Genomic DNA, 12285 nt, shown 5'->3' on the forward strand with positions numbered 1-12285 from the left:
CAATAGACATCAATGGGGAGAGCCGGCAAAAAAAAAGTCTAATACCTGCGATTGTGGAAACAAAAGCTCCGTAACGCAGCCCCATTGATGTTTATGTGGAAAAAGAAGATACAGTTTAAACCTAGCACCCTAACGTACACCCCTAATCTGCCCCCCACTGACATCGCCGCCGCCTGCCTACAGTTATTAACCCATAATCTGCCGCTCCCGATATCGCAGCCACTATACTAAAGTTATTAACCCCTAAACCTCTGGCCTATATAAACTATATTAACCCCTAAACCTAACCCTAACACCCCCTAACTTTAACATAATGAAATTAGATCTAAATTAAATTTACAATTATTAACTAAATAATTCCTATTTAACACTAAATACCTGTGAAATAAAACCTAAGGTAGCTACAATATAACTAATAGTTACATTGTAGCTAGCTTAGGTTTTATTTTTTTTTCCACAGGTAAGTTTGTATTTATTTTAGCTAGGTAGACTAGTTAGTAAATAGTTATTAACTATTTAATAACTACGTAGTTAAAATAAATACAAACTTACCTGTGAAATAAAACCTAACCTGCCTTACACTAAAACCTAACATTACAAAAAAATAAAAAAAAACTACTATTACAAAAAATAAAAAAAACCTACCATTACAAAAGAAAACAACAAAATTATCAAAAAAAAAAATAAAAAAAAGATTATTCCTATTCTAATACCCTTTTTTTTAAAAAAAAATAAAACCCATCCCAAAATAAAAAGCCTAATCTAGAATAAACTACAAAGGGCCCTTAAAAGGGCCTTTTGTAGGGCATTGCCCTAAGTTAAACACCTCTTTTGCTAAAAAAAAAAAACACCCCCTAAAAATATACATTACACAAAATAACAAACAAATTATCAAAAATAAAAAAAAATATTCCTATTCTAATACCCATAAAAAAACACCCCAAAATTAAGTCCCGCTTGAACGATCTTCATCCCGGCATTGAAGTCCTCATCCAGGCAGCAAGAAGTCTTCAACCAGGCGGCCTCTTCAATCTTGATCCTGGCGGCGAAGTCCTAATCCAAGCGGTGAGAAGTCTTCATCCAGGCGGCCTCTTTAATCTTCATCCAGGCGGCATCTTCTATCTTGACGCCATCTTGAATCGTGTACCTTGCATTGAAGATTCAGTGTACGGCAGCGACCGTATGAAGAAGATGCTCCGCGCCGGATGTCTTCAGGATGGACCCCCTCCGGGATCAAGATAGAAGACGCCGCCGGGATGAAGATTGTAAGAGGCCACCTGAATGAAGACTTCTCGCCGCTTGGATCAAGACTTCGCCGCCGGTATGAAGATTGAAGAGTCCATCTGGATGAAGACTTCTAGTCACCTGGATGAAGATTGTTCAAGCAGGACTTCAAAAACTGTAAGTGGATAGTCAGAGGATTAGTGTTAGACTTTTTTTTGTTTTTTTTGGGTGTTTTTTTTTTTTAGGGTCTGGGCAGTAAAGAATCTTGCCCTTTTCAGGGTAAAGGGTAGCTTAGGTTTTTTTAGAATTAGGTTTTTTATTTTGGGGGGTTGGTTGGGTGGTGGGTTTTAGTGTTGGGGAGTCTTTGTGTTATTTTTTACAGGTAAAAGAGCTGATATATTTGGGGCAGTGCCCCACAAAAGGCCCTTTTAAGGGCCATTGGTAGTTTATTGTAGGCTAGGTTTTTTTTTTTATTTTGGGTGGGCTTTTTTATTTTGATAGGGCTATTAGATTAGGTGTAATTCTTTTTTATTTTGGATAATTTTGTTTTTTATTCTTTGTAATTTAGTGTTTTTTATTTTTTGTAACTTAGTATTTTTTTGGTTTTGTAATTAGATACTTTGTAATTTTCAGAGTAGTGTTAGGATTTTTTTAACGTGTAGTTTAATTTTATTTAATTGGTAGTTAGTTTAATTTTAGTTTAATAATTATATTAGTTTAATTGTTAGTTTAAACTTAGATTTTTTAATTTGACAGGTAAGTTTTAATTTAATTTAAGATAGGGAAATTGTAATTTTAATATTAAGTTAGGGCGGCATTAGGTTTAGGGGTTACTAGTTTACATTTGTTTATTGTGATGTGGGGGGCTTTCGGTTTAGGGGTTAATAGTTTAATTTAGTATATTTCCTTGTGGGGGCTTTCGGTTTAGGGGTTAATAGGTTTATTATAGTGGCAGCGGTGTAGGGCTTAATAACTTTTAGTATAGTGGGGGCGATGTGGGCGGACGGCAGATTAGGGGTTAATAATATTTAGTGTTTGTGAGACGGGAGAGCAGCGATTTAGGGGTTAATAGGTTTATTATAGGGGTGACGATGTCGGGGAGCGGCAGAATAGGGGTTAATAACTTTAATATAGTATTTGCGATGCGGGAGGGCCTCGGTTTAGGGGTTAATAGGTAGTTTATGGGTGTTAGTGTACTTTTTAACACTTTAGTTATAAGTTTTATGTTACAGCTTTGTAGCGTAAAACTCATAACTACTGACTTTAGATGGCGTTACGGATCTTGCCGTTTTAGGCTTTAACGCTCGCTTTTTAGCCTCACCGCAAAACTCGTAATATCAGCGCTATGGGAATCCCATTGAAAAATGTCATAGGAGTGCGGTACTGACGTTGCGTTACAGGCTAAAAGGCTTGCTGTACACCTATACCAACAAGACTTGTAATGGCTGCGGTGCTGTTTTTTTTTTTTTTAAAAAACTTTTTTATTGAGACAACTTAATGAACAACAATGTTGCATATGCATACAAAATGGAAGGAACATAGACATGTCATTGAAATATACATTTCGTATTTAAAAAATTAAACACTCTTAAGCTAAGAAAGGTAATGATGAGTGAAGATGAGAGTAAGAGTAGGTCTATGCATTAAATGGGTCTCTTTTCTGATAAGGACGTGTTGTATATGTGGGTTTTGATGTGGAGTCTGTAGTTTAAAGAAATTTTGGTACTTAATTTCATTCAGATCAGGGACGCTTAAATTTATGTAAGGCAGAAAAGAAGGGTGAGAAAGAAAAGGGAAAGAAAGAAGGAGAAAAAAAAAAAAAAAAAGGGGGGAAACGAAAGGTATAAGGGAGTGGAGATTGATCAAAGTGTCTGAGGGTCTGTGGACCAGTTAAGGAACCTTGTGATCCATGGCAGCCAGATTTCATGATAAGTACTAGTGTTGTCAAGTACTCTATACGAGTATTGTTCCATTTGGCCGATGTAATGTGTACAAGCGATTACTTGGGAGAGGGTTGGCGACCTCTCTTCTCTCCAAGCCCTAGCCAGGGTTAGTTTTGTGGCCATGAGGAGATATATCGTGAGAGCTTCCCCAGAGGGAGTGAGATTGGGCATCTGCATGTGTAAGAGGGTGACTTCCAGGGTGAATGGAGGGGTAAGACCGAGAGCCCGGAGAAGTGTAAACACTTTCCGCCATAATGGCTGGATTACTGGGCATGTCCACCATATGTGGAGTGGAGAGTCTAGCCTCCCACATCCTCTCCAACACTCTGGGGGTTGTGAGCGATAGATCTTGTGTAGGACAGTTGGCACCAGGTGCCAGCGAACCAGGATCTTATAATGCAGTTCCCATAGTGTGGCACAATGGAGGATCTTTTTGGTAATTTTAATTCTGGCGTGCCAATTTTCTATAGTGAAGGTGAGACCAATTTCTCTCTCCCAGGCCTGATGTTGTGAGATTTTGTGTGAGGGGATCGGATTAATGAGCATATTGTAATGAAGGGTGAGGAGATGTCGGAGAGCATGAGCTCCCCGCCATGCCCTCTCCCAAATAGTTAATGGACGCAGTGTTTGTTTGGGGAAACCCCATGTACGTAAGCGGGTACTCAGGCGGAAACCCTCAAAATAGAGCCTGGGTGGGAGTTGGAATTTAATGCACATTGCTGGGTGTGAGAGCCAAGTATCTTCCTCATAGAAGTCAGATACCTGTAATGTGTGCGCCTGTGGCCATAGGTCATGGTGGGAATCTGGGAGGCAGTAGAGAGCGGCAGGGATTGTCATGGCGGGGGAGGGATGAGGGGATATGTCTGGATGATGTCTGATCTGGTCCCAAAATTGCAGGGAGTGTCCAAAGATAGGGTGTAGGCTATCAACACCTCGTCTATGGTGGGGGGGAATCCAAATTATGTCCGATAGGGTTATACCCGGAGGCAGCAGTGAGGCCTCTAGAGAATACCAAGCTAGATTTCGCTCCGGATCATTCCAACGGAGGATGTGTGAGAGTCTTGCAGCATTGTAATATGAGATCACATTCGGGAGAGCAAGGCCTCCCTGTAGGGTCGGCTTTTCAAGTGTGCGACCTGATGTCCTGGGTCGGCGGTCTCTCCATACATATGAAGTAATTAGACTTTGGAATCTGTTAAGAAGTGCTCTCGGGATGTTGTAGGGGATAGACCTAAAAAGATAAGTAAGCTTAGGAAGAAAGGACATCTTCACTGCAGCAATGCGGCCCGTCCAAGAGATCTCCCGGAACTCCCACGAATCAAGAAGTTTCCCAAACTCCGGAAGTCTATCTGTATAATTCTGGGATATGGTGGTCAGAGGGTCAGGGCTAAGATGGACTCCTAAGATCTTAAGCGAGGAAGATTTCCATTGAAAATGATAAGTGGATTGTAGCGTGGAAAGAATTTGTGGGGAAATGTTTAAGGGGAGAGCCTCGGTTTTGGTTACATTGAGTTTATAGAAACATAGTGAGCCAAACTTCTCAAGAATAGCGAAGACTGCAGGGAGAGAAGTGACAGGTGAGGTGAGGAAAAGAGTAATGTCATCCGCATAGAGGGAAACTTTATGGACACGCGATCCTATGTCTAATCCTGTAGTCTGAGGGTCTGTTCTAATAGCTTGAGCTAGGGGTTCTATGGTGAGGGCAAACAATAATGGGGAGAGGGGACAGCCCTGTCTAGTACCATTTGCGATGGTGAATTTGGGGGACTGGAACCCTGCCCCACGAACAATGGCTGTTGGACGGTCATAAAGGGTTTGAACAGCACCTATGAAGGAGGGAGGGAAGCCAAATACAGACATGGCCTCCCACAAAAACTCCCACCTGACCCTGTCAAACACTTTTTCTGCGTCTAACGACAGGGCCAGGAAGGGGACCTTTCGACAATCTGCCAGATGAAGGACATCTAAGATTCGCCTGGTCGCGTCAACACCCTCTCTGTTCGGAATAAATCCAACCTGGTCTCTCGCTACAAGGGAGGGGATCACTCTGCCAGCCCTATTAGCAAGGAGCTTGGCATATATTTTTGTATCTGTGTTGATCAGTGAGATCGGCCGATAGCTGCTGCAGAGATCAGGTGGTTTGCCAGGTTTTAAGATGGTAACTATAACAGCTTCTAGGAATTCCGCCGCAAAAGGGGTTCCTGAGAATATCTCCTGGAAGAAATTAGTGAGGAGAGGAGCGATCTGAGGCAGGAAAGTTTTGTAGAACCTAGCTGTGAAGCCGTCTGGGCCAGGTGCTTTTCCTAATTTTAAATTGCGTATAATTTTTGAGATATCCTGTGAGGTAAACGGAGACACCAGAGGGGAGGAGTCTTCGGGTGATAATGAGGGGAGGTCAAGGGCTCTAAGGAACTGAGAAATATGCTGGACTGGACAGGTCGGAGAATCTAAAGTGGATTCAATGTTGTAAAGGTCGGAGTAGTATTGTTGAAAGGCATTGCCAATTTCGCGAGGGGCAGTGACCTGGGTCCCTACAGGGGTTCGTATAGACATGATTCTGGCTTGAGCTGTGCGATTTTTAAGTTTGTTGGCTAGAAGTGTGGTAGCTTTGTTACCGAAATGGTAATGAATTCTTCTGTACTTCTCTAACATGGATTGGGTTTTTTTGAGTTCGAGCATTTGGATTTGTTTAGTTGTTTCTAAGATTTTGTCATTGATAGACGGAGAGTATGTGTGAGAAATGTCTGCTCTTAGATGACGGAGCTGGATATTGAGAGAGGACAAAGTGGCCTTGCTTTTTGTGCGCACCTCCCATTCAAATTGAATAAGATGGCCCCTCACCACTGCCTTCAGGGCAGCCCACCGGTTTTGGGCTGAGGTCTGATTATTGTCATTAAGGGAGATGTAATCTGTGATTATGTTCTGTAGGACAGTCTTAAGGTGCGGGTCCGTAAGAGTCCAGTCCTGTAAGCGCCAAGTAGAAGGGGGTGGGCGGGTATGTGGCCCTATGTGCATATGAAGTGAGTCATGGTCAGACCACGAGATGGGGGAAATGGTCGTAGAGTGAATCTCGTCTAGGAGTTTAGCATGTACAAAAAAATAATCTATGCGTGTGTGAGATTTATGAGGGAAAGAGTAGAAAGTGAATTCCTTATCTTGTGGGTGCAAGGCGCGCCAAGTGTCATATAAGCCATGTAGTGCCATTAGTGATTGGAAAGCTGAGGATAGGGAATGAGTGGCTCTATCATTTCTGGAGAGTGGGGGTCCCTGTCTGTCCATGTAAGTGTCCCATATGAGGTTGAAGTCACCTCCTAATATGAGGTCTCCCTGTTGTATAGAGGCTACAGCCTTAAGTAGAGTTCTGAGGAAGTTAACTTGTTTGCTATTTGGCGCGTATATATTAAAGAGGGTCACTAGGTGAGTATTTATTCTGCAGACAGCATTGATGTAGCGTGCTTGGGGGTCTAGTTCAATATGTATCTGATCATAAGTAACATTTTTGCCTATGTAAATGGAGACCCCTCTAGATTTTGATGGAAATGTGGCGGTAAGAAGTGTTGGGTAGTGTTTGGAGGTGTACTGCTTACTACATTCGGGAGTCCAGTGTGTCTCCTGAATAAAGGCAACGTCAATATGGTTTTTGCGCAAGTAATTAATGAGGAGGCTGCGTTTGGTAGGGGAATTTAATCCCTGAGCATTAAGGGTTAAAAAATGTAGGTCTTTCATTGTGCGACTGTATTGTGTTCTATGATTGGGGGGTGGGGGTATAGGGAGAGAGAAGAAGAAAAAAAAAAAAAAAATGATGGGAATGAAGTCCAAAGAGAATATATGAGTACCAGTTATGAAGAGAGGAAGCTAGATTGGGTTTCGCTTTCTAAGGTATATTTCCGGGGGAAGGGAGGCAGCGGGCTAGAGCCGCTTTGTTTAAAAGAAAGGAGAAGGGTATGGATAGGTAGGGAGAGCGGAGATATATTAGAAACTGTAAGTTGAGTAAATGTAATTGGGGGAATGAGGGTGTAATGTTGAGGAAGGGGGGCGGGATGGGGGGGGGGGGCGGAGCCTTAAGTGTATGTTCAGTGGGGAATTAGTGTAAAGATAAGTGAGGGAGTCAGCTCGAAGCAGGGGGGGTGGGATGAGGGTATATAATAGAGCTGATAGTAGGGCCGGAAGGCAGATAGGGAAAGATGAAAAGAGGAGACGTAATCCTGAAAAGGAGGATAGGATAGTGACGGTGTGTGAGTATAATATAATAAAGAGGCGTGGAAGGCCAGAGAGGCGGCGGGGGAAGGGCCCCCCGGTTCTGAATGGGTAAGTGGATGGAGTGGTTCAGCAGAGGATAGTAGTATGTATAGTGTTGGTGGCTGGCTGAGTAACCATTTATGTAGGGACTAACATTAAATGAAGCTACCAGAAAAGGTGTGTACGTAGAGAGAGAAGTTTTATAGGATGATATTGGTAATATGTAACAAGGAGTAAATGTAGTCTTGTTGGTCTTGAGATCTAATCTAGAGCATAAGCTCAAACTAAACTTCTTAGGTGATATGAGTGTATTGGTGAGGAAAGTCTATAAGAAGAGGATAAGGTTAAGAGAGATATCGACTGGGACCTCTGTGTAGAGTGGTTATGGTTAAGAGGTAGAGGGTGTAATGAGGTACATAACAATAAAGAATGAAGCCTGTATCAGGCCTGTATACATTAATCTCAATATTTCCTATAATACAAACATTGATTGAATGCAGTGTCTTGACTATGAAAACCAGTTAAGTAAATAACAATGAGGACATTCAACAAAACAGCATTAAATTTGTGATCTATAAGTCTGTCACAACAAACCTCCATCCTGGCGATGCAGGCAGAAAGCTAGGAGCCAGAGATTGAGTAAGGTGTGTACCCGTGTGTGGGCTCCAAGCTTACCCACTCGCAGGATGTCCATGACAAAGGTCTGACAAAGGAAATCCAGAATGAGGGAGTGAGAGAAGAGTAAGATGTGTACCCGTATGTACACTTCCTCATCCAGATTGAAGAGTATTAGACTATCTGGGCATCTAATCTAACACATAAGTTCTAAATAAAACTTTTCAAGTAATATGGGCATGTTGGTGAAAACAAACAGAGTAAGTAACATTTAGGACATTTCCACAAAACAAAATTAAACTCGTGATCTGTAAGCTTGTCGTAACAAAGCTCTAACTTAACAATATAGGTGAGTAAGAAGCCTTGAGCCAAAAATAGAGTAAGGTGTGTACCCGTATGTGGGCTCTAGGCTTACCTGTCCGTTGGATGTCCATAGCAGAGGTCTTACTGTGGAGGTCAAGGATGGGGGAGTGGAAGAAGAGTAAGATGTGTACCCGTATGTGCACCCCCCCATTCGGGGCATCTCCCGAGCAGCAATCTAGAAAGGTTTCTAGAAGGAAAGTTCTCTCAGAGTACCAGGGAGAGGGCTATAAATGTGACGAGTAATTCCGAGGAGAACATCAGGAAAGATCTGAGGCTTGAGGCGGTGGCGTAGAGGTCCTGGAATGCCACTCCTCGGCTGAGGGGTTCAGATCATCTGTTTTTCCCTTTTTCCTGGGAGGAAGGCCAGGGGGGCGAGTGAGTTCCCAAGTAGTGAGGAGTTTCATACCCTGTTCTATAGAGGAGACTGTATGGGAAGAGTCTTGATACTGTATATGTAGCTTAACAGGAAATCCCCATCTATATTTGATTTTGTTTTGTCTGAGGGCCAGGGTGAACTGTTGGAAAGTCCTCCTCTTGTTAAGTGTATATGGAGACAAGTCGGGAAAAATCTGTAATTTGTTATAAGGTTCTTTGAGGGGTTTGTTAGTGAAGGAGGCTCGCATGATCTTTTCCTTAGTGGTATAATAATGTAGACGTACAATTACGTCTCTGGGGGTGTCGAATACAGAGTTGCGGGGGCGTGTGGACCTGTGAGCTCTGTCCATCAAGAGATCTTGATCTGTGGAAGAATTCAGGATAACCTTGAAGAGTGCGACCAGATATTTTTGGAGGTCTGATGCAGGTACATCTTCTGGAATGCCGCGGATCCTGAGATTGTTGCGGCGGGATCTATCTTCGTTATCCGCTAATTTGGATTCAAGGTCTGACATTTGTTCTGCCAATGATTGAGAGTAAGCCAGAAGGTTGGCGTGGTCAGTTGCGAGATCCTCATGTTTTCTCTCGAGGATTTCAGTTCTCTCTCCTAAGGAAGAAATCTCTCTCTTCAGTTCGCCCACTGATTGGCGAAGTTCTTGTCTTAGGGATGAGTAGTGAGTGTCCATCTTATCAGTCAAGATTCTAATAGATTCTAAAAAGGTTGACTGAGATAGGGTTGTTTTATCTTTGCGAGGTATCTCAGATCGAGTATTATCCGCCACGAGGGTTGTGGAATCTCTGGAGTCTTCCCCCGAAAGATCAGGGTCTGAGAGATTTTTACTGTGGAAGTGGTCAGTAAGAGTCCTCTTGGGATTTTCCTGGTGCTTTGGTTTTCTCTTTATAGATTGCGCCATATTATAGGCAAGTGATGCTCAGATTACTTAGAGATTAGTGTTTAATGATGTGGGCTAGAGGTCGCTGAACCAGTGATAGATGAAATTCGGGGGGAGGCCACCCCCGCCGCCCGCAAGCTAGGTGCCCTAGCCCATCATTCTCTCATGCAATAGTATAGATAAGAAAGTTCCGTAATCCGCCTCAGAGCTGCGGTCTAGATGGGCAAATCCCCCTCTCCTGGGGATTTACCACCTCTGGGTGAGACCGGTAAAAGGAGTGAGGATATGACCCGCGCCCCAGGTGTGGACGCGGGAAAGGGAGGAGAGAGGGACGTCTAAGAGAGCAAAAGGTGCAGCTTTTGGGTTTCTTATGGAGGATTTCAGCAAAAACACTTTCTTGAAATAAAAACACCTTGTAGATATATCAAGTGACTTGTGTGTAATATAGCCTCTGTGGATTAAGGTGGATGTAGAGATGAGCAGGAGACTGCAGAGGATGTAGAGGGGTCTGTGGCTGCAGCTGTCACCTCTATGTGTTAGGGTTGTAAGTCACCAGAACTGCAAACTGTGTTAGGGAGGGAAACAGCTAGGTGCTGCAGCAGCGTTGTGTAGTCCCCAGATGAAGTGGGCCAGGGCATAAAAATCATAACCACTCTACATGGAGAAGGGGATGAGCGTAGTACACAGAGAGGTAAATATGCAGTTCTGCCCCCTAAGTCAGTAAGTTAACACAGTGTACTCACTTCTGCTGAGCCGGAGTCAGGTATTCCTTGAAAGCTGCAGCGCTGTCATGGCGCACACAGGCCCACGTGGGGAGTCATCCCCGGTGCTGATCTGAAATGCACCCGATCACTTCTTAATCCAGCTCTTGGGCTTCGGGTCAGGCTGCAATGAGGGGAACCGCAGGACTCACCGCTTACTGCGAGACATACAGGGTTAGAAGAGGTAGTTGTGCGCGTTAGCGCAAATATTTCTGAGGCTCCTTATAGCAGTTTGTATGCACGGAGGTCTGAGGAAGATGGCCGCCGTTCGCGGGCTTTTACAGTGCTCTGTTCTGTGCTGATCCGTGGTGATATAGCAGCCTCAGAAGGGTCTGAGGGGTGCCCGGGCTGCCATCTGAAGTCGGTGAGAGAGTGGGATTGATAGTAATAGAGCTAGGCTGATTCCGGTCTTGCGGTGTTGCCAGGTGAATAGGTCCGGTGCTATCTGGTGTAGAGAGGGTCCCGGTCTCAGGGAAATATCGTAGAATAATATATAGGGGTTATAAAGGGTATGATGTGCCAATTGTATAAAGTTTGAGGGGCTATTTGTTATTTAAATCTGTGTTTTGGGCAAAGGTAGCATGGGAGCTCTAGCTCTATGCGTCCTCACTGCTCCGTAGTTGGCTCCGCCCCGGCTGCGGTGCTGTTTTAACGCTGAAAATACCATATTTCCAGTGTTAAAAGACAAATGCACAAACTTGTAATCTAAGTGATAGTTAATATCAGTTCAAGAGTAGCAATGAACTACTAGGACCTATTTTATGTGTATTTTACAAATACAATAACGTTTAACTGCATTGCACTAAAGTAAATTTAGTAATGGCTTTGTTATTCAACCAAAAATATCATTAAATCTTGGCTTGTTTGTTGGCTGTGGGAGCTGGTGCGGAACACCCCTGATATAAAGAAAGAGCTGACTGATGTTATGAAACGTATTACTTTTAATATAATTATATTATTATAAATGTAAGTTTTCAAATAAAATAAACAAGTGAAGCATTAAAAAGCATAGTTTATGTACATCGTTTCCATATTGGAAGTTGATTATAACTCACCTAATTGCTAAAGACAATATCCCCTTTATTTGCTTTTACATCTTCTATCACCTGTTTCCTGTTTCCATCTTGATGCTTCATTACTGAATTAAAGGGACATAATAATCATATGCTAAATCACTTGAAACTGATGCAGTATAACTGTAAAAAGCTGACAGGAAAATATCACCTGAGCATCTCTATGTAAGAAAGGAAGAGATATTACCTCACAATCTCCTCAGCTCAGCAGAGTAAGTTCTGTGTAAAAAGTTATACTTCAGCTGCGGCTTAGCTGCAGGTAAAAAAAAATAAAAAATGAAGAAATGAACAGCAGCCAATCAGCATCAACAGTACTGAGGTCATAAACTCTTTTACTGCGATCTCATGAGATTTGTCTTAACTCTCATGAGATTTTATAGTAAACTTCCCTTAAACTGAATAGGGAAATAAGATGAGTGTGCACGAAAGCTCACTCCCTTAGCTGTCCCGGGACAGACATACTGATTTGCTGCTTAGAAGTCATTTACAATGGGATGTGGCTACTGAGGAATTTTTGAGGTAAAATATCTTTCTTTTTTACATAGAGATGTTTAGGTGATATTTTCTAGTCAGCTTTTTTACAGCTATGCTGCATCACTTTCAAGTGTTTCAACATTTGGGTATCATGGCCCTTTAAAGTTTTCATTCTTTTATATTTTTTGCCTATAAAGGTTTTCTGTTTACTTACGTCAATGTTTGGAAACCAAGTTTCACTTCTGGAATTCAAAACCGATATTCTAATGAAATGCCAACAGTCTTCCAGATCACTTATGGACATATCCATCGTTTCCAGGTACCA

The 12285-nt window shown here is 42.6% G+C and overlaps 1 protein-coding gene across 1 annotated transcript in view; it reads left to right on the forward strand.

Annotated features, from left to right (window-relative positions):
- WDR27 (WD repeat domain 27) overlaps positions 1-12285 on the forward strand; it is an 896914-nt gene that overhangs the window by 201598 nt on the left and 683031 nt on the right. Inside the window, 1 exon segment of the mRNA XM_053712226.1 lies at positions 12158-12279. Coding sequence (XP_053568201.1) covers positions 12158-12279 — 122 coding nt within the window.

The sequence above is a fragment of the Bombina bombina genome, chromosome 4 (assembly GCF_027579735.1).
Source record: "Bombina bombina isolate aBomBom1 chromosome 4, aBomBom1.pri, whole genome shotgun sequence".
In the NCBI taxonomy this organism is placed as follows: domain Eukaryota; kingdom Metazoa; phylum Chordata; class Amphibia; order Anura; family Bombinatoridae; genus Bombina; species Bombina bombina.